Below are 23,630 nucleotides of genomic sequence, written 5' to 3'. Positions count from 1 at the left end.
CACACGAGCACAAATAACTCTCATCTTGTAAAAAGAAATAAATTATTATTTATGTCTACAAAATACACAACAATATTGTTACAGTTGATCACGATTGTTTTTAAATGACTGTGTCATTATTGTTTACTCTACAAAGTATTAATTAAGGTATTTTCATATAACGTTATAATGCTTCATAACACAGAGTTCTTATCAACATAATCAACCAAATTTATAAAGTAAGCCACAACAGAAATAACATTTCTGTGCAATTTTGCCATTTGACTACAGCTTTGAGTTTTCAATCTCTTGCACAAACTGAACCAGTAATAATTATCCTTAAAAAGGCCACTTTTCAGTTAAAGTTTTGACAAAGCAACCACACATAAAGTGATTTAAGATTTATCAATTTATTTTGTTTTATTACAGTTTAGATTACTGCTATATATCAAGCGGATGCACAAATACAACAAGCACCTTCCCTCTGTTGGAAATTGTCGTTTCCAAGGTATTGCTTCTTTTTACTTTAACAAAGTTAGTATCACCAGGGCCTTCTATTCTTTATTATGAACCACTGTTTAAAGCAGAGTTGCAGCTTTAATTTTCATTAAGAAGCAATACCATCGCAAATATCAGTACTGCTTTTGTAATTTAAAAAACCCCTCTCTCCCTCTTGAAGCCTCTCGGTTGCCACTAACGATGAAGTGTGTATGTATGTTGGGGGATGGTGCTCATTGTTTAGACTGAGCACCTGCCCCTGATCAAGGGTCCATAGTGTGGCACACTTCATGTGCCCTCCGGCCCCTGGGGTTATGACCTCTAGGACGAGATGAGCACTGCTGTACACTCCTGGCACCACACACACACACACACACACACACACACACACACACACACACACACACACACACATGCTTCATTAACAGATGTTATCTTTATTAAGTGTATGTGGGGTGAGTAAAGAGAGAGTGCAAAAGAGGTCAAGACAGGAGTGTATGGAGTCTGTGCGTGCACAAAACTACAGTTCCCAGGGCCCCTCAGAGCCAGTCAACAGAATATGAGTTCTGCTTTTGATCTTTATCGGAAGCCAGAGCAGTGCAGCCAAAGGCCAAACACAAATTGACTCTCTGCAACACTGAGGCCTGATCGATGAGGAAATTGTGCCGGTTTTCAACACTATCCTGCCTGCTGACAAAATCTCATCTGAACCTCAGCCACGAGCACAGTAAGATGCAACAACTTAACAATCGCAGACAAACCTCTAAATCTGGTTGCTCTATGCGCTGATGGCTTTCTCTTTTGCCAGCTTTAACTGAAAGTCAATGTGGAGCAGATGGCGTCGTCAAAAGATGCCCCATAATCCTCTCCCAGGAAGAGTGTTAGGCAGAGGGGGGATGGGGCGGGGTAAGAGGTGATTTCACTCCAACGTTGTGAAAGAAACTTGTGTCCCACAAAGCTTCATTGTCGTTTTCCACATTAACGGTGAGTTTACAGGGTCGTCTGAGGTCAACCTGGTTATCATCCGCAGGGTGGGTCATTGAGGTAAATCCTTTATTAGTCACAGCTCACGAGTTAGATAAGTAGACATGTGGTATACTGTGCATGCTGACTTGTTTACATTGGCTCCGTGTCCTAACCCAACCACATAGGCATTTTTTATGCTGTCAATCAAAGATGAAACAAGGGCCAATTAACGTCAGTCTAAATACATCTGATGGTTCGAATAGCAACTTGTATTTGTCCCAAGAACACTAGCTCATGTCTTTTTTTGTTAATTCCTCCGGGACACATCTGCAGTGACTAAGGATACTACTCAGAAAAATACAATAGAACCTAATCCCAGTGTATAAATTCCTTCTTAAATTCTTAGAAACAATTAGCTATCACACTCTTCATTTAATAAAGCTGGTTGCACCATTAAAACATTGTCAGTAAGGACTTCAGCTTTAGTATAACTTCCAAAAAATATGTTTTTAAGGGTGAAAAACGATATATTAAATTGAACTGCTAAACCATGTTAAGTGTAGGTATTACTTTGTTTTGTTTGTATATGCATACAAGTAGAAATGTGTGTGTTTCGGAATAATAGTACACACGCAGTTTAGAATGGGAGAAAATATCAGATTATGCTAACCTAGGAGATGTTATTTGGTAACTCAGTCTAACATTATTACCATAACATGTTGTAATATTTGTGTGAAAAATGATGCGGTTCAATTTCATCATAATTAAACCAGCATTTTAGTAAGTGTAAGGTCAGATATTTTCCACCATATGTTGTACTCCTCATGCAAAACAGGTCAGATATTAGCAGCTAACTCAGCTCAGTTAGCTACTCAACACTTACTGGGTGTAAATTTATATCTAGCAACAACTATTTTCTAGATAAGAACTCAAACTAGTTTATGTGGTGCAACTCTTTTGGATTTAGAGATGCATAATGCTTAATCTGTACATAAACACTTACGTTTAACTTATACAAAGCCAATTATGTTAGCCTAGCCAACAGGCTAACATTGGTCAATTCTGAATTAAAGCTATTTGAGAAATTTCCAGTATACATAAAGCATTCTTTGATTAAGTCGCAGGTCTAGTTAGCTCAGTTAGCTACACACCTGGCAATTACACCTGGTGTAAATATTTTGTGTTTTTGTGGTGAAACCCGCTAATCTCGACACCTAGTTAGCGTTATGACCAGGCTAACTCATTTTAAACGTAGCTTAGTTACAGCGAGTGAAACCAGTTCGGCTCCAGATCCTATTCTGAATGCATAAATCATTTTTTTTAAAGAGACAGTTCAACCCAAAATCAAAAATACATATTTTTACTCTTACAATCTAGATAGTTTTGGTGTGAGTTGCTGAGTGTTGGAGATGTCTGCCTGTTCTAATGTAATGGAACTAGATGGCACTCGGCTTGTGGTCCTCAAAGCGGCATAAAAGAAAAACTCAATGTCTCTTTCCAGAAATCGTGACCCGGTTACTTGTGATAATCCAGAGTCCTTGATGTAGGAACTATTTTCTTTCTACCAAACCAAACCTGCCAATCGCATCACCATGCAGAAGCGAGCGTGTGTACGCTACCTTGGGTTAGCTAGCTAGCTCTGCTCAGCCGAGAAGGACGCCATTGAAGTTCACAAGCACAGGCCTCTCGTCCATGAGGAGACACGTTTCTTTCTGACGTTTTCTGTGTTTATGTCTCCAGATGACGACCAAACTCATTGGTCAACTCACCTGTATTTAGACAGTCACATGTCAGGATTCATGAGAGAGACTGATGCCACAGATGTGGCAGAACAGCAAACAACTCTCATGTTACATTGACACGAAACTAATCCTTTTTATAGAAATGAAATACTTCCCTATGAAGTGACCAATCGCAGCGTGAGCCATTAATCAAAGAGACCAATCAGGATCTTTGTGGAAGAAACCAATCCGGCCCCAAAACAAAGCCATATGACTTTGGTTCCTCTTTCTTGCCTCCGAAGCTGTTTACCACCATCTGCTCTCTGTCTGGACTCTATCGCAAACATGCACTTGTATGAGCTCTCTCACAGACTGATGTAACAGCGACTTGCCTGCCTGAGTGATGTTTTGTTTCCTGTGTTTTACGATCTCACAGTGCTTCCACTGGCCCTGAGCCAGTAGCCAGTGTCCAAAACCCCACCTCAGGCCATTCAGAAAGGTAAACAAACTGATCGACGCATGTATTTTATCTGTAGTGCTGACAATCTGCTCCCTTCTTCTTTTTATTACTTAGTCGTGCTGCATCTCGCAGAGACAACTGGACCGCAAACTGTTATCAAGAGCCGAAACAGAGAGAAGGGCAGAGCAGTTGTGTGTCAGGTTGAGGATGAATTCAGTGTAATTTCAGTATTAAGAGTCGATCGAGCCGTTGATTGTGATGCATGCCTTTGCAGTTCTTCTACATTTGCTACCGGGGTCTGTGGTGGAGGGGCACAACGGTATGATTTCTGTCTCCGTGTTTCACATGATCCTGATCAACAGGGTCTCTTTCACTCCTCTGTGGTCTTGGCAAGACATCATCACCCTTCTGTGACATGGTTCACCAGCAGAACAGTTTGGTCCACCAGCAGCCGGCCCTGACAGACATTGTGTCTGCCGGCTTCGCTCATCAACTTCAGAGGTAATCATTCATGATCTTCTCCGTCTATGTTCAGAATAAACTCATTGGCACGTGATCTAAAGAGGCTGATTTGTTCCGCGACTCAATTGTTAACTCAATCAGAGATATCGATCCGTGGGGTCGGTCGACATGGATCAATCGGTCCGATGGCTTGGGGTCGCCACCCTACAATCACACGACACAGCAGCACCGCATCAGGACTAACAGCTAACATTATGCAATGCAAGTCAAACAAATGTCCATTGTCATCATTTGATGAGACGATAAGTGACTGTTCAGTGAAGGAGGGAGTGCATGTGATTGTTTTAGTGATGATCCACACCCTGGAGTATGCGGAGGGATTTAAACCACTGGTCGACCGAACAGCTGATGCCAAACCTCATGTGCTGAAAACAAAAAGCTCATTGGGAGCTTTAAAGCACTTCTATGGGTCCAACAGCTTCGGATTAATTCAGATATGACGGTGATGTAAGGCCGAGATAGCTCTGACAACATGTAAGTGTGTCTGTGCCGAAGGACTTTTCTAGGGCTGCTGACGATAAAGAAGGACAAAGTCTCCCTGTCATGTGTTTCACTGTGTGTGTGTGTGTGTGTGTGTGTGTGTGTGTGTGTGTGTGTGTGTGTGTGTGTGTGAGAGAGTGAATAAGGCAATAAGACAGAGAGCACGCCTGTTTGCATCAGGACGGTGGACAAACATGGCTCATTTTACTTACGTCACAGGCAAGTGGCTGTAAAAGCATGTAAATGTGGATTACATCATGCGGTCACAGTCTATCCACAGAGAGCCTGTTATCAGCACAGCACAGGCATGAATGTGCTCTCAATGCAAATAGCGTGCCCTCACAGCCCTCTGTTAACCTGTCTGCACCTCTGCAGTAATGAATGATTACTGAGAGGTGTTTCGACAGGTTTGCTCCCAGCCAAACAGACAGTTTCTCTCTCTTTGATCAGAGCCTTAAACGGTTTGAGGGAACAGAACCCAATCTAAAGTAAATGTATCCTTTTTTTTTCATTTTGCAGAAGAAAACTCCAACATGAGCAACCCCAACAATGACATTCACTGTCCTACTAACAACTACTGTGTGTGTTTCCAAAGGTTTCACATATTCTTGTGTGACTCTGCAGTCATTTCGACTGGGTTAATATGCGCATTTAAATTGTTAAATGTCCCTAAACTTCCTCTTTGTCATTTGAAGGGAACAAAAGAAGCAGTCACACCTTGGGCCAGATGGTAAAAAGATGTATTGTTATTCTTAAGTTCCTGCACAAGGAACCCTTACACACCACACGCCTGCTTATCCTCTTTGTAGGTCAAAGGTGACGGCTCTGATGCTACCGTCTGGTATGAATGAGGACTGTTTTGCATTTCATTCCCCTCACTATCAGACTTTAGAGACTTTAAGTGCTTCTCTGTCCTGTTGACAAAGACAACACAGCAAATCTTATCAGCGCGTCACACATTTCGTATGAAAATGGATTGTCTGGTGGTGCTGCGTTCAGAGGGCTTAAATTCATCAGATGCCCGCTTCCTGTTCGACAGAGACAGAAATGGCCTCTGTGACACTAAGTTGAAAGGAATGCTTGGTATGCGAGGCACCGTTGACAATTGTTTATTCGCTGGAACACAAACCTCCACTCCACACACAACAGGCCTTTCTTGGGAGACAGGTTTTAAGGAAAAAGGTAACAACAAGGCCCATCAGCCCAGCCTTTGTTTGGCAAATTATCCTCACACGTTCTCTTCTTTAACAATGCAAAATGAATGCATAAATTATTCCAGTCATGCATAATCACAGAGACTCACTCAGCAACTATTTCTGCTATTCAGAGACGTCTCACATGGTTGTGACCGCTGTAATTTAAAGGGCCATTCAACAGATTCTCAATTTTCATCTGTCTTAAAATGAACTCAAATGATCCAACAGACCCTACGATGGAGTTTGGTTTCACTCTCTCAATTTAGCCTAGCAAGCATACAATGTTTACATAATGAGCCCCATGCTTGTATCATCAGGGAGAGAAATGCATTTTGAAATGAATCAGTGCCAGGTAGTCATTTGATCACCAAATCATAGCAATGAGGTTGAAAACTGATTATTTAATTTACTTATTTAACTCAGCATCAATGTTGCCTAAGAACTATGTTCCCTCAGCATCAATGTTGCCTAAGAACTATGTTCCCTCAGCATCAATGTTTTCTAAGAACTATGTTCTTTCAGCATCAATGTCTCCTCAGCCCTATGTTCCCTCAGCATCAATGTTTCCTAAGAACTATGTTCCCTCAGCATCAATGTCTCCTCAGCCCTATGTTCCCTCAGCATCAATGTTTCCTAAGAACTATGTTCCCTCAGCATCAATGTCTCCTCAGCCCTATGTTCCCTCAGCATCAATGTTCCCTAAGAACTATGTTCCCTCAGCATCAATGTCTCCTCAGCCCTATGTCCCCTCAGCATCAATGTTCCTTAAGAACTATGTTCCCTCAGCATCAATGTTCCCTAAGAACTATGTTCCCTCAGCATCAATGTCTCCTCAGCCCTATGTTCCCTCAGCATCAATGTTTCCTAAGAACTATGTTCCCTCAGCATCAATGTCTCCTCAGCCCTATGTTCCCTCAGCATCAATGTTCCCTAAGAACTATGTTCCCTCAGCATCAATGTCTCCTCAGCCCTATGTTCCCTCAGCATCAATGTTTCCTAAGAACTATGTTCCCTCAGCATCAATGTTCCCTAAGAACTATGTTCCCTCAGCATCAATGTTTCCTCAGCCCTATGTTCCCTCAGCAACTATGATTTTTTTCCCCATCCAAATAAAGCTCTTTGTTCCCTCAGAACTGCGTTCCCTCAACCCCATGCTCCCTCAGTATCAACCTTGACCCCAGTTTAAATTGGTGTGTAACTTTTTGACATATCGCCCTGATAATATCCGAGAATGGACAGACAGTCTGGCTAGTACTCGCTGCCTTCACTGGTTGGGTTAGGGTTAGGTTTAGGCATGAGGACTGAGATTGATTAGGGTTAGGGTAAGAATATCAGGGTAAGCCTATCAGACCAGTATGGTCAGATGACGTCATTCTGTATAATAATTAGCCTCGTGCTGTGCAGGTGTGTTTGTTGTATTTTCGGAGAAATGGGCCTCCAAAACGCGCTTGTTTTCGGGATAACAGGCTGATAACAAATGGGACTATCGGGGTTTTCCGAATAATGGGCCGTCGGAACAATGGCATGGCACTGGCGGAGGTACTGAGCTGCACGCTCCCTAATATTAATGTTTACCTCTCCATTGATGACAAAACATCACAAGCTGAAAGTTACCATAATCAATAATCAAACAACCCTAGAGTCAAACAGTCAAGTGTCAAGCAGCCTGTCGATAGCACCGGACATATTACGGACCCGGTACGACCCAGTGATGCACAGCGACACCAACGAGAAAGCACACTCGGTCAAAGCTAAGAGACAAAGAGCCGCAGTGTGTTTATTGTGTTTCTCCTGCTGAAAGTCAGGCCACGAGACGAGCGGGACACCACGGCAGCTCATATGACTTTAAAACAGAATGAGGTATTCATAACTGCTTCATACCTCCTCACGTGGAGCCAGCAAACCGCTAACCACAAATATCTTGCATCGACACGCGGTCGGTAGATTGAAGCCTATGGGAAGACTGAGTGAAAATGTCAGTTGTAATCTGAAACTGTGCTTTAAAAATAAACATATAGAAGGCCATATGTTATGACCTGATGCTTATGAAGACACACTAGAAAGTGGTGGCAATGTATCATTTAAGCAATACAAATGTAATATGTTTGTGCTTCTGTTTACATTATTTATTGCAAAGCATATGATGAGACAAATAAGCATCGCAATACAAGATCGCGTGCACCACAAAACACAGTAGACTCCTCACACCACCACCACCACCACACTTTCTCTTCCCACCTGAACCTCCTGACTCCAGAGCTACATCCTCCTCCACTCTGGATACCTAATCCCCATAAGCCTTTATAATGCCCCGGACAGAGAGAGCGAGAGCGAGAGGGAGGAGAGTCTGAGCTTGATGACCTCGCAAGCCGATTACAGGCCAGCCACGTTCCACAAACAGCCCTGCGAGGCCTTGCACTCTCGGCCCGCACCGTCAAACAGGAAAGGGAGGCGATGAACCCGGATACGCCGAGCAGGACGACAGTGGAGACCGGTGCTTATGATGAAAATGAAGCTCTGCACTTCTTGGACAAGTGGCCCAGGATATCAAAGGGAGCATTTAGCTGCCACTAGAGGGTAGAACCGGCGTTCTGATATTACACAACAGCTGGAGAAAGTGTGTCACTTGGCCAGTGTCTCACAGGTGGATTAAGAGGCAGGCCACCTCAGACCAGCGGTGGATGAAGTATTCAGATCCTCTACGATTGTATTACACCTTTATATCATAGGATTATTAGAATCACTAATGTGAAAGCAGGATTTTACTGTAGTTGGATGAGGTGGGCTGACACTATTTTCATTATGGATTAATCTGCTGAATATTTTCTCCAGTAATCAATTGATTTTATGTAAGTAATCAATGTTTGTTTTGTCCAACCAACAGCACAGACCTTAAAAATAATTTGAAATAATGTGAAATGATTTAAAATATTTTGACATAGTTTAAAATATGTTTTAAACAATTACAATAATCAAAAGGAGAAGCAGTAAATTCTCACGGCCGTGAAGCTGGAACCATGAAATGTTTTACGTGAAAAATTATAATAAATAATACAATACAAAATTATAATAAATAGTAAAATAAAAAATTATAATAAATAATAAAATAAAAAATTATAATAAAAATAGCCGCCAATTAAACAAAATTCTGTTCATATGGTTTTTTTTGTGCAAAACTCTTACTTTATAAAGTAACCCATAACTATAGCTGACAAATAATTGCAGTGGAATAAAAAGTATTAAAGCAGCATTGGAAAAACACCCGAATACCTCTACACCACCGACCTCAGGAGACCCGTCTGTTGGTTGATCTGGATGGTTGATCAGCATCACCATTCTGAATAACACTGTGTATGCTGTGAAAGCCTCCATGTTTCAGGGATCCACCATCTCCCAGGACCTCTAGTGGACTTCCAACGTATAGTCAGCAGCAGGAAAAAGGCCCAGCAGAGGACGTCATGGAGTTCAACCATCCTCAGGAGCTGCTGATCTAGTTCTCTAACCAAAATAATCCAGACTGTTCTCTGCACGTCCATAAATGTGTGGTTTGGATCCGCCACCAAACATGACAGGAACAGACTTCATGAAAAAATATCATTGCTGCCAGCCCGGCCTCATCCAGGACTCATACACCTCCAGAGTCAAGTAAAGGTAACATCACTGCAGTTCCAACTCTCCCCTCTGGGAGGCGCTACAGAGCATTGTGTGCCAAAACAAGCAGACACAACAACAGTTTGTTTTCCCCACAGTCCACAGAAGAATCCAATACCAAACACCAAGCATCCTCCTTAATAGTGAATGACATATGTTTCAGAGTTTAAATACACATTTTTCTTTAATATATGTAACTATCTGTCTATTAAAAGTCAAAGCAGTGTGAGAAATAAGAGGGTCAGAGAACCCTTAATTGACTCTTCAGACCACCCGAAAGCCTAAATAACAAAAAAAAAATACAAGTCATTAAAATCATAAGACATTGACTGAAGATCTTAGATCCCTGATTGCCACCAGGTATTTTGCATTCCACACACTGACTGATACTGTCACACCTACTTCATAAAGTAACCTGTTACAGTCGTCATCCCATATGTATTCCAACACCACTCGTTGCACTATTGTATTACTGTCTACAAATGCCAAAAAATATATATATTTCAAATTTAAATGTATTTATACATAGATATACTAATATAATATATAGGTACAAACCACTTACCACTATCTATATTTATATATTCTACTTAATTTCCAGACAAATTAGTCCATATATATAAAGATATAGATATAGCTGCTCAATGTTTATGGTTTACCTTTGTTCTGCTTTGTTTTTATGTTTTTGTACATTGAGAACAATACAAAAAGAAAACGTTCTTATGTGTACTCATCCCCGGCCTCAGAGCAGTCAGGTGTAAACACAATGCAGGCCAGATATCAAGTGTTGCCCAGTGCCTCCTCTACTTGAGTTTATTTTTGGTTTTCATAAAGATCCTGTTGTGTTTTTTTTCGTGTTGGCTTCTAACACCTACTTAAGTGAGAACTAGGTGTGCATGTGACCGCTAACGTTGTTTGTCTCATCAGAAAGCCACCGCTCTGACCGCGCGCTTCAGATCGCTCCGCGCTTCTGGCGGGGCCAGATGGTCTCCGTTAATTACGTTGCAGTGTTGAAACCTATTCATTTTTCGACTTTAAGCTCAAAGATGTTTTCGCCAAACCAATGCTGGTAGTATTTAATCAACCAATGAACTCCTTCGGGTGAAGAGAGGACGTGAAAGTATTGATTTCCACCTGTAAGAAGACGCAGCATGCCGTGCCCGCGTGAGCTCGTGCTTGTTCTAGTTAGACACACGGGAGTGAGGCCGTCTGACCACCTGCTGCAGCTAAAACACACTTCCTGTCACACACAGCATCCACCACATGAAATGTCACCTTTCATTTATCTTCTAACACCATCATTCTTTTTTTTAGCACTGCAAAAGCACATTGTAGTCTAGTTTATTATGTGTGTAGCTTTGAATGCTTTTCAGATATTTGCATTTTTATTCTTATATATAAAGTTGTGTTGTATTGTAAACTTGTTCTTTGTCTCAGTATTATCCTGCTGCTGTAAAAAAAAAAAGGTTTTGTGTTGTAATAGTTTTTTGTGTTAATTTCATTTGATCACTCATGGGAAAAAACTATGATAATGTACTTACTAGTTTTAAGGAACTAGAGTACATTTCAAGGAACTAAAACTAAAACCTCTGATGAAGCAATGGATTTTAGACTTTCATCATCCTAAGAGGGTGTTAGTCCATCCAAAGAAGAGCATGTAAAATACAAAACTATTCTCGTGAATTCACGTTGGTCACACACTACATTTAGACAAAACATGCACCGGTAAATAAATCATTTTATTCAGTTGTTACAGATTACAGTCACTAAAGAGATTTAATGTCGCCGTTGCCGGGCCCCACCCCAGGGTGCGGTCGCCACGCTCACTTCTTGGGACAGCGGTTGTGGCAGGCGCACGTGAGAGCAGCTACCAGCACCACGAATTCATTGAAGTCGACCTCAGAGTCTCCGTTGAAATCCAAACCTTTCAGCAGCTTGTCCACCTCGTCTTGGTTCTTCGCCGCCTTCGTAGAACCAAGAAATCAACATTACTATTGCTGGATGCTGTTACAATGCTACATTATACCACTGTATGCAAGCAGTCCCTTTGTCCAGATCATTTTAGTAGACTTTGAAGCAGTGGTGTAAGGTAGTTATGATGGGGCCCAGTGCACACCAGTAATGAAGCACACACACACACACACACACACACACACACACACACACACACACACACACACACACGTGCGTTCGCACATCATTGTATCGTCTTGTCAAAAGATACTTGTTGGACAACAGCAACATACATATTACCCAGCAATCATCATCGCATATCTGTATATGACTAAAAATACCAAAGAAATTAAGAAATGATTCAATCAAATGAGACGATTTATGTTATATATAATAATCCTTGATCTGATCTTTCTCTCAATAATTAAATAATCATAATCAGGCACAATTTGTTTGCTTTCTCTGCATCTGCCAGTACAACTGTGTATCATATATTTATGCCCCTGCTTACTTATTCAAGCTCAACGGTAGGTCTTTGGGCGCAGATATGGCAATAAGTTGAGATATGACGCCATGACGGGAGAGACTGTTCAAAGACGCTAAATCCACCTCAACGACACATCTAAAAAATGGGGCAGCTGCAAAATAACAGCATTTCCAAAGTTGTGGCCACCAAAACTGGTGGTCACAAACATTTCGAGGCCAAGAATGTCATACAAATTTGACATAAAAACACAAAGTTAGAACACCGGTTTTAGCATCAATTAAATCAGGAAAATTGGCTTCATGATGTGTCTAATTAGATAGAAAAACGTTCCTGACTGGGGCCTGAGGCGCTTTACACCATGAGTCAATACATTCTCAGTACGGCACAGTTATGGGTACGGTACCTTGAGCAGTCCGGGCAACTCCTTTTCCAGCAGGGTCTTGACCTCGGCTTTGTTCAGGCTGTCCTTACTGCCCTCGCCGGCAGCATATGTGTCAAAGGTCTTCATCAGGATGGCCATGGCTGTCTCTAGCTGGGTCATGATTGCTGCTTCAGAGGTGGTCAAAGACGGAAAAATGGTGTACCAACACCGATCAACAGAGCAGTAGATGTGTTGGCACTGGGAGGACTCCTTATATACCTTTAGAAAAATAGAGTTCAATGTTAAAAAGGAAAAGAAAAAAACGTCAGGTTAAGTGTTTGATATAGGTGGTGGCTCCAGCTGTGCCAACAAAACTGCAGCCCTATAACGCCTAGTGTACATATTACCTCACAGCCCACATGGAGCTTCAGTCATTGACTTGTTGATTTAAGGTCTTTTCACCAACTGAACCACAATAGATTCTGTGATTGTTTTCATATTGGACAAAGTAAATCATGATTTATGTATTGTGTAGTTTAAATTGTGTAGCTGGTTGTCTCTTTGGGTATCATCAGTAGGAAACACTTTTGACACACAGTGTCTCTGCATCACCTGTGGTTCGTGGTTGTCCGTACATGAACCACGAGAGGAAAGTTCAAACTGCGTAAAAGCAGCGTGTTCGCTCGTATGTTTCTGTTTTCCTGGAAACAGTGCTCTGTTACAGTACACAGAATATGTTATGTGAAGTGAGCGTTTATCTGGTCACAACCAACTTAGCTTCAGCACTGCTCTGGCTGTAATAATTACACATCAATCACAGTGAGAAGTAAACAGTATCAAAATCCTCACATTTTGCATATTACAGCAGGATGAATCTAAGAAGTTGGACTCCATCAGAACGTAAAGTGACATATACGTATTTTAAGGGCAGACAACCGAGGCAAAGCCATCTTTCATGGTCAATTTTGAGATTTTGGCCTATTTCTTTTCAGACCAGTAGAAAGAAAATACAGTTGTTTATTTCACTACTTTGTCTATTTGCATCCGTAGATTTCTCCAAAATTCACCAAAGGTTAGCATTAGACCTATATATAATTACATAAAACTTGTAATACAAAATGTAATTGTCTTAAAGTAAGTAACCAATTGGGGAAGTGTCATGGTGGTATCTGTTAGTAAATGTATTTTACCTATTCATCTGTACACCAATACCTGTGCAAAATATTGCAAATATGATTTTTTTTCTCATACTCTGAGGCAGAAATCTCCATTTCAGTAGCACTCACCACCAAACGTTCCAGTTTCACTCCTATCTATATTCTAAAGGTTTTTACACAGGGCCTTGTTCCTATCATTCAAAGCCTGATTTATAGAATGTTTCTATTGCTCATAACATGGCAAAACCTTCTTTTTTTTTATGGCTGTTGACAGTATTTTCAGGAATTACAATCCAAAATTTTTAACCTGCATGGTTTTATCCAGTGTTCAGATCTTTTGTTGCACATATTTAATATGTTAATGTATAATTTAAACATGAAACTTTAAAAAATTTGCAATACGAAAAACAATTGTCTCAATCTAAGTAATCAACTGGACAAGTTTCATGATGATTTCTAATATTCGCTAAAACGTTTACCTCATTCACCTGTAGTGTCTATCACTGAAAATCGACAGGAACATAATAAAAGTGTTCCAAAAATGCTTTCTAGACATACTTAAATAATATAAGTAATAGTACGTACCACTAAACAAATTGTGCCACCATTCAGCACCTTAAAACAACTGGTTTCAGCACTTAAGTCATGTTTCTTTCAATTTCAAAGATCAGATTTATGTGCACAATGTAAGCGATGCACAATATTACTGTATCCCACAGATAGGATGAATCGTGTATGTGTGCAATCGAATAATACAGTGTGAAAGCGTGCAAAGGGTACACTCATATTATGTGGTGGTTAACACCTTTTTGCAGCTGGTATGCAGGTAAAATGTAGTGTAGGTTTGTTCCCATGAGTGAAGGAGTGTCTTTCTGCAGCCTTCAACACTTTTTATCAGTCCTAACTGGCTGACTCATTGGGTTAATTGTCTCTGTATTGACAAACTTGTCACTACCATTAAACACCCATCAAGCTACTATTTAACTTATTAGTCATAAAAAAGCACTCACAGCACAAATATGCTGACCTAAATGTGACACAAAAATCACCTTTGTCCCATAAGTTATACTACTACCAGTGTAGCCTACATGCAAACAACAGCGCTCTGTAGCGTAGGCTAATCTGTGACTTGTTCGTCGTTACTGCTCACATTAGCACTCCTTTTTCAGGAATTATCCAGCAGCAGGATGTTTGCTAAAGGTTTTTTTTCTGTGATCCCACAGGTGTCAATACCTGCCCCCAAATATACAATGTTTGCATGTGCCAAAGCTAACATTTAAATCTCATATTTACAGCCAGCTGCCTAGCATACTAGCTTGCGCTGAGGAGAAGAGCCACAATCTGTGGACATGTTGGATTTGAATATTTGTTTTGCCCCAGGCAAACATTTTTATCCATCTGGGTGGTCGGAAAACTTTTGGATTGTGAAAAATGTTAAATTAATGTTGTTCCTTAGAGGGAAGAGGACAATCTAGCTTGAACTAATCACAGAGTATACTGTTCAGTCACAAAAAGGGCTAATTTAGCTACTTAGCATATCCTACAAGGTTGATAGTTGCTAACTAACTAGCCTAGAGCAGCTGAAGCTTCACATTTTCAGTATTTTGGGATGCATGTTGAGTATGCTATCGCATTAGTAACCTAGACTGAACAGAGCTATTTAGTTAAGACATTGACCCTCACCATTTATAGTGCCTTTTTTCATGAACAGATGTAAATGTCATGTACAACATGGTATAATCCTGATAAACCTTTAACGGTATTCAGCTCTCCAGACTACTCTTTATGTGACATTGGCCATATATTTCTAAGCATGTTTGTATGGCTAGTATTACCAACTCATGCTAATTGTGTAGTTGTGCTTTCAATGATGCTTACGGGGTTTTTTACCGACATGGTCGTGGGAAATTTTAGAAAATCCACACATAACCTGAAATGCAGAGCACATGTATTTAGAGCTGAATGATGAGTAAAACATGGTCTTAGCTAAATGTATTCACTGTAAGTCAGCTACATTTTAGAAGCTCTGTATCAAGTGTCAAGGCCAGAGAGAAACGACCACACAGGAGCTGTTTCCACTTCCTGTCAGTGACCTTTTAATGCGCCGAAGCCGTAGTGCCACAGTTTCCACTCAGCATCCTCCTTGTGATTTGAAGTCATTTTGAAACCTGCATCTTTGCAACAGAATCAATACACTCACTAATGCAGACCACTGACTGTAGCTTGTACAATGAGCAAGTGAAAAGAAAAGCAACCGTGCAAGTAAACCTGTCTATAAATGCACACATTATTGAAATGAACTTAGACCACAAAGATGGACAGGACTGAGTTTATAGAAAAATCCAAAATATTTACACTCATCTAAAATCATAATATACACAAGTACATAATTCAGGTAAAGGTTAGTAAAAGAATGTACATCATATACATGCTGAAAAATAGAAAATACTGGAAGATGAGGAAATTTCCCTGATCAGCACGTCCTCATCCACTTTCTTTGGTCTCGACACGTTCAAAGTAATCGAAGGATTCATACACCGGTACCTGACACTGAAAGAGACAAAGACAAAAAAACAATCATCGCAAGCTTACATTACACCGTATCAGGGACATATAACAGTACATCAACATGTGTCAAAGAGAATATATTACTGAGTAGGCGTGAACGGTAGAAACGATTACTCAGAAACAGGATGTTGGTTATATTTCATAATAGTGTCTCAACATTGGAAGTTCCTGCTAAAGCTGTAGTTTAAACAACGTTGACCAGAACAGAGTGACCACTGACCAGAAAAACACTAACTTCTTTAAGCTACAATGTGATCCGGAACAACGGTTGTGTATTAAATCCTACTGAGATTGTGGTGTTGCTTTTATATATATATATATATATATATATATATATATATATATATATATATATATATATATATATATATATATATATACAGTATACATGTATATATATTTATATATATGTGGTAAGGGCGGACATGCAATTTGTCAAAATAGCACCAACGATGGTGAATGCTACCGAAACTAATTGACTTTCAAGATCAGAGGGTAGAATACATTCACAGGTGGCCCAATATTTAGTGACCGGTTATACATGTATTTGGTGGAGAAACCTATATATAGCGTGTAACGTTATATCAGCGACAAATTATGAGCATACAAGTCACTAGATGCTTTCGCCTACATTATCTGTGGTCATGCACGGAATTTAAAATACCATGATTTTAAAATAGGCGCTATAAAAACAGGCTTTTGTGATCAGTCAAGTGGTAGTCAACCCTTCACGCTAATAGTTTGCAGCTATGGACGACGGCAGCTGTTGAAAACTCCAACAGAACATGTAGGTGTTATCCGGTTGTTATGCTGTCGGAGTTCTGTAGAACTTAGCATGTCGGCTACCTCACGTAATAACACCTAGGATGCATGAAGATCACATGGGTAACCAATATATATGCAAATTTCACACCCTTCACCATGTCACCTCACGCTCCAGCTCACACACTTTATATAAAGCCCACATGCAAAGCAACTGTGAAAATAAGGTTGGAAACGTTTAGTAGGTTGATTGAAGAATAAAATAAGGCAGAGGCGGATTGACAATAAGGCTGAATTTAATTTGATAAGACATTTGGCCAAACAATGTGACCGCTGAAAGAAAGATCACAACAACGGCTTGTGAAGAAGTGCTGCATGTTTGTGTATTCTCCTACAAAGTAGACCTACATAACAGGATCACATGAAAAGGTTGGTTCCCCGTTCCTCAAACTATGTGCTGCTTCATTCACCACACTGAACCAAAATGAGCAGACTCATGGTGGTGCCCGTTGGTTGGCACCACCATTTTTTTCCTTCCGTAAGTTGTTGTTACTCCACACACAACATTTGTCTCTGTAAATTAAACTCACCCATTGAGAAGAACCCGTGGAGGAGCCGGTGCTGTGTTTGTCCATTTCTACCTCCTCAGAGTCAACGTGGGGAACCTCGTAGATCACCCTGGTTGCTTTCACTGAACCAGTGGGACACACACACACACACACACACACACACACACACACACACACACACACAAATAAAAGGTTAGTTAGCATTAAACGAAACCTGGGCACCAACAACAATACATAGAAGCAGCACACGTAAGCGTTATTTTAATTTAGCTGGATAATTCAGTTGCTACTGTCTCTACCAGTGTTTACTTTTGCTACTAGTTGCTATATTACTGCCCCAAGAAGCTCACTGGTCCATTGCTCTGCTATTAAACAGTGAATGAAAGTGGCACCGTCGTGTCTCCTTAAACACTTTTCCCACCCGCAGCAGCACTAAATTTGCTCAGCTCATACATCCATACAGCAGTAACAACCAATTCTTCATCAATCTCAGTCGACAATTTGTTCTCGGTGTAACACAGGGTTAAATTTTTGGTCTTCTGAAATGACACCTTGTGACATTTTGTGTTAAACTGTGTAAAGACACTCCTAGAATTGCCTTTGCTGACATGAAGTGGGTTAGTATGCGTGCTAGAATCTCATGTCAGTGTTATTGAAGGTAATGTGTTGCCCATATAAACATCAAACGTGAATATGAATTAGTTCAATCAAGAGATATTTCAAGTCTTTTGTATCTTTTTTATCAAGAAATGGTTATTATTATGTTGGAAGCCCTTTGGTCTTATATACACTGAAACAATTCTCTCAGCTGCCTCGATTTTAGATCCGTTGCTTCTGTCAGTATTTTTACGTTAACCACGGAGCCGATGAAGATAATTATCACCCGTCAGCACAACGGAAAGTGTTTTTTGCGTCTTTAACTCATTGTTTTTCTTTACAACCTGCAACTTAAACTAGTGACTCAGTCAGTGTTGTGTTTTCAGCTTGTATAGAAGAATTTATTTTAAAATCCTATTGGTCTTTATCTTAAAAGCACCTATTGGTGAAAAGCTTATTATATTTCCAATGTTAACGTTAATGTCTTTCTAACTTTCTAGGTTTGCTGAACTGACATATATATATACATATATATATATATATATATATATATATATATATATATATATATATATATATATATGTATGTATATATATATATATATATATATATATGTATATGTATATATATATATATATATATATATATACATATATATATAACATTTCTTCAAACACGCTGATTTCACACTGTGTTGTCTGAAACAATACATCAAATTAATTTAATTACAAAAGCACTGTTCATTTTTTTTAAATGTCATTTTTTTCAAAGTTGAAAACACAATTAGATCCACCTCCATTTTATTAAGATGGAGGCAGAGGACTTCATAGGGCAAAAACTATCTGCATGGCTGGATACCATCATATTATGGTATTACTATTCTCTTCCTCGTACCTTGTCTCCTTCGCAGAGAGCAGAAACACACGAGAGCGATGAGGAGCAATGGAGCCACCACAGCCAGGGAAATGATCGCAGGAGACAGCAGAAGATTGCTGATCGAACCTGGATGGCCACGTTGTGATAAAACATGAAACACAAATATTACAATAAAAATAACAGAATTGAAGTTGTTGTTTCTTTTTTCATTTTTTTTTTTTAAGGTAAGGTGATTTGTGTGTTTGATTTTTTTAAAAACCTTGTATTAGAAGTTTATATATAAAACAAGAAAGCATTTGACTGATCTATGGTTTACTAGGTGATATAAAGCCTCTGTTTTCCTGAACAGACCAGATCTCATTCTGAATATCTACAATTATTAGCTCCAGCCATTATGCAACACTGTAATGCTACTGGTGTTGTGTCTCCATACCTCCCTCTGTGTTGTCCTCTGTGTTGTCCTCTGTGTTGTCTCTGTCCGTAACTGTGATGACGGTACCATTTCCCACAACCTCAGTTAAAACTGGTATGTCCATTTTCACCTTGCAGATGTATCTCCCTGAATCCTCTCTCGTGACATTCGGAATGGTCAAGTTAAAGCAGTTAGACGTCTCCTCTGGCAGAGATCCTTGAGAGTGATTGTTCAAGTACAAAGTCTTATTCATAAAATCCGTCTTATTTTTCAGCCAATAAACTCTCATTCTGATAAACTCCGGTGTCCAGCAGCAGCTGATGTCTACTGTCTCCCCCTCCACCACAGAGACATCAGGACTCTGGGTAACAGCAGGTCTGACTGTAGATGAAACACCTGTGAAGAGACAATTAGGTGATGCATGATTTGGCTGTTCATCACAACAAAACACACATTGCATCGTTTCAGAAGCCAAACCAGAAGGTAAATGTAGCGAGTGGTGAGTTTCTTTGACGCTTTTCATCAAAATCTGGAGAGGCGCTGAAATAGATCACAGTGATTTGATCGGATTGTTGCGCAAGTCAACGACCAAGTAAAGCGGTAATGTCACACCAACCATAAAACAATAGTAGTCCAGTTTTTTTTTTTCATTACACATTCATACGTTAGAAATATTCAAAAAGTTGAAAAGTGTTGGTTTAACGTCTACCGTAAGCATAATAAAAATGCATTCATTTATGAGATCTTTGACAATATCTTAAAAAAATACAGTGATCATAAAAAGGATGTCATAGTTTTAAGTCATTTTAACTCTAGATCTCTGTGAAACATGTGACCTTAAAGGTTAAGCTGTGTTTTACTCACTCCAAGATGAGAGGGCACAGAGAGAGGCCAGAAGCAGACTGCTGAGTAGAAGCTTCATCTTTACACTCTGATTCACTGCTGACAACTGACACTCATCTCCTCACAGCAGCTCTGAGTCCTTCCCACCACATATACACACACACACACACACACACACACACACACACACACACACACACACACACACGCGCGCGCGCGCACACACACGCGCACACACACTGGGCATCATCTTTTCTACTGCCTCCCTCTGTATTTTCTGCAGAGACGTGTGAAAAACCACAGCTTTTGTTCCTTCCCCCTTCAGATAGAAGGCAGCGATTGGTTCTGCAAAAGATAATCATCATGCAGTTTGGAGATCAAAGTCGCAGATACACTGAAATGGCCCACCAACAAAATAGGTGTGAAAAAGGAGCGAAGGAGAGAAATGTCAGTATTTCCATTAAAGGTATTGCCTCCAAACGGCTCTCAACATGGCGGCTAGGAGCCAACGGTCTAAACCGTGCTAACGGTGCAAACAATGGCAACAGTGCTGACAGAGCTAACAGTGTTAACCTGAGGGGGAACCGGACGCCATTAATCAGGACGGTGTTATCCCCTTTAAGTCCTCTATTTCTTCACAATGCTGCTATATTAATACTCTGAATTCTATATATAGAACCTTTAAAGGGTCTCATAAAAATCAGAATGGTGGCCAGGTTATCTTTGCGTAGGCCGGCATTCCAACCACCAGGTGTTATGTTTGGCCTGACTCCATTTCTAACCCTGAACTTAGTCCCTAGTTCACCTGATATCTTTTAGTGTCAGTAAAGCAAGTTAAATACCAGCATTGGAGCGTTCAAAACGTGTCCTGGGTGGTATTTTGTAGTTTTACTTTGGTTAAAACCCCCATGTTTACAGATGTTAAGTGACTATATATGCTATCTTTCACATCACTCTGAGCGTGTGAGTTGTTGTTTGCAGAAAACTGAGACAAACCCGGTGGGAACTGGTGCTGTTTCTACTTAAATGGGTCGTACCATTCATCTGTGTCCAGGGGTCAGATCCATGTAAGAGTAGAGGAAGTAGCATGAATTGTTGCGTTATAGTGTATGTGTCTAGTGCCACCACTAGGGGTCCTCAAAGTGTGAGAAGACCCTTCACAGAGAGGGCAGATGGGTCCACCTTCAGACCAAATTATGAATTGTCCCTTCACTTTACTGAAGTGCTGTATTTAAACATTAAATCATGTTTATTTAAAAAATCTGGAAGAAAAATGATACTCGTAGATCTTGTAGCCTTGTTTTAGCATTGTTTTTAATGGCATGCTTTCAAGAACACAGCTGAAGTCAAAGCAAGAAGAGATCGAGACTACAGATTATAAATCTTAATCATCAGGTCCTCATTAAAGGCGACACGTGTTGATTTTTGTTCTCTTTTACGCTGCTTCTCTCTCCCTCGCATCTCTTTCCTCTTCTTCTTGGGTTTCCTCTGTCCTTAGGGCTGGAGTGCATTCATTTCCAGGAGCAGCTGAAACACGAATGCACCGATCGATTAGTCATGAAGTACGGCAACATGTATGCTGCTGATGCGCTGTGTGGTGCCGACAGCGCTTCATCACAGCGGAGTGGAAGCCGTGTACCTGGTGTGTGCTGCTGAGCTTTGGTCACTAAGCTGTTGATGGAGAAGAAGGTGATGATGAGGGCGAGGATGGGCAGGCACCTCAGGACATAAATGAGTACTCCGTCCCAGTGAGAACCTGAAATTCACCCACAGAGGCAACAAGCTCAGACGACGTATACAACAGAGAGGCCACACTTTTTTTGGGGGGGGGGGGGGGGGGGGGGGCAGCTGTGACCTACCTCCCTCTGTGTTGTCCTCTGTGTTGTCCTCTGTGTTGTCCTCTGTGTTGTCCTCTGTGTTGTCTCTGGCCATAACTGTGATGACGGTACCATTTCCCACAACCTCAGTTAAAACTGGTATGTCCATTTTCACCTTGCAGATGTATCTCCCTGAATCCTCTCTCGTGACATTCGGAATGGTCAAGTTAAAGCAGTTAGACGTCTCCTCTGGCAGAGATCCTTGAGAGTGATTGTTCAAGTACAAAGTCTTATTCATAAAATCCGTCTTATTTTTCAGCCAATAAACTCTCATTCTGATAAACTCCGGTGTCCAGCAGCAGCTGATGTCTACTGTCTCCCCCTCCACCACAGAGACATCAGGACTCTGGGTAACAGCAGGTCTGACTGTAGATGAAACACCTGAAGAGACAACGAGGTGATGCATGATTTGGCTGTTCATCATCCCCCAAAAAGCTCTGCTACAACGGGTAACCACGCACCACTGCCGAAATAATCATGAGGAAATATAATAATATTCATTAATAAACTTGCACAGCAGACTGTGTAGAAGAGGTAGATTTATTTCTTGAAATACTACGACTTTATTTTGTTATCTTATTGTTATGACTATTTTCTTGAAAATCATTCATTTATAACTTTATTGTATTATTATGACTTTTTTCTTGAAATATTATGACCTTACTCTTATTAAGTTGTTGCTTTATTATCATATTGTTCTTTTTGGAAGATAATGATTTCCTCTCATTAAATTACAACTTTGTCCTGGACTTCTTAGTGAACACGGATATGTTTTGAAAGTTGTGAGAATGAGCAGAAACATATAAGCTATGAAAGCCCATGGATTTATAATTTAAATAAAAAATGTATATTATTGAATCTCTGAGAGCCTTATTGCATTATATTTTCATATGTTGAATTGACACCTGGCTCCTGAATGTGGACTTTTCCGTCACAGAAATGAATTTCCACCGTAACTTGATGCAGAGGAATTCACCAGAATTCATATTTGTCCACATCAATGTTTAAAAGATACTTACACATTTGGTTTAGTGTTCATCTTGTTTATTACCTACAGTTTTCATAGCTCACACACACACCATGCCTCACTTATTTGGAGCTGTCCTCAATGAACAGCTTGTTTAATTCAAGAAATGTGTTTTTTTCATATCTCAGTGTTAATATTTATGAGCAGTTAAAAGCTGCATAAATCCACTTTTGCCCACCTTTTTTGGCATCGACATAACATGAATATTATTTATTAACTTCAAGTAATCCAGATATTTGATCTTCATGCATTTCCTTAAAATCAGAATCATACAAAAACAACATTTAAAATCATTCCTCAGGGATTTACACAATTTAACTCCACATATATAAATAAACATTTACTTCAGGCTGAGTTTTGAAATTAAATTTCCTTCTATAATCATTATCACACATTTTATTTTTTCAAATTTAAATGAAATGAAATCACTTGTTTTATTGCATTTGACTTCATAGTCCATCGGTGGTTATAATTCGTTCATCGTTCATTCAAGGCAAAAAACCATACGCCTCTTTTGCTCAAATGTAATGATTGACTCTCACATAATAATAAAACACTGAATATGGATATTATTGATCATTATTATTTTTTTACTCACTCCTAGATGCACGGAGAGAAGCGAGTATCAGACTGCTGAGTAGAAGCTTCATCCTCTCACACCGGTCCG

At 40.1% G+C, this 23,630-nt stretch overlaps 3 protein-coding genes across 3 annotated transcripts; all 3 read right to left on the bottom strand.

Moving 5' to 3' along the window:
- Nucleotides 1–11,193: 11,193 nt before the first annotated feature.
- Nucleotides 11,194–12,536, bottom strand: LOC137874958 (protein S100-P-like). Its single transcript, XM_068713941.1, has 2 exons — nt 12,317–12,536; nt 11,194–11,437 (listed from the first exon to the last, which is right to left on the bottom strand). The coding sequence occupies exons 1-2, from the start codon at nt 12,452–12,454 to the stop codon at nt 11,297–11,299; spliced, it is 279 nt and encodes a 92-aa protein (XP_068570042.1). The 5' UTR covers nt 12,455–12,536; the 3' UTR covers nt 11,194–11,296.
- A 3,210-nt stretch (nt 12,537–15,746) lies between these two features.
- LOC137874957 (CMRF35-like molecule 8) lies at nt 15,747–20,187 on the bottom strand. Its single transcript, XM_068713940.1, has 5 exons — nt 20,081–20,187; nt 19,238–19,612; nt 18,823–18,930; nt 17,352–17,452; nt 15,747–15,981 (listed from the first exon to the last, which is right to left on the bottom strand). Exons 1-5 carry the CDS (start codon nt 20,136–20,138, stop codon nt 15,916–15,918), a joined length of 708 nt encoding a protein of 235 aa, XP_068570041.1. The 5' UTR covers nt 20,139–20,187; the 3' UTR covers nt 15,747–15,915.
- Nucleotides 20,188–21,355: 1,168 nt separating this feature from the next.
- LOC137874956 (CMRF35-like molecule 8) lies at nt 21,356–23,630 on the bottom strand. Its single transcript, XM_068713939.1, has 4 exons — nt 23,562–23,630; nt 21,919–22,317; nt 21,699–21,815; nt 21,356–21,586 (listed from the first exon to the last, which is right to left on the bottom strand). Exons 1-4 carry the CDS (start codon nt 23,611–23,613, stop codon nt 21,495–21,497), a joined length of 660 nt encoding a protein of 219 aa, XP_068570040.1. The 5' UTR covers nt 23,614–23,630; the 3' UTR covers nt 21,356–21,494.

This window comes from Cebidichthys violaceus, unplaced genomic scaffold (assembly GCF_023349555.1).
Source record: "Cebidichthys violaceus isolate CVI_PGR_0920_01 unplaced genomic scaffold, fCebVio1.0.p SCAF_19, whole genome shotgun sequence".
In the NCBI taxonomy this organism is placed as follows: domain Eukaryota; kingdom Metazoa; phylum Chordata; class Actinopteri; order Perciformes; family Stichaeidae; genus Cebidichthys; species Cebidichthys violaceus.
Note: the sequence above shows the minus strand (reverse complement) of the source record. Positions and strands in the feature narration are given on the sequence as shown.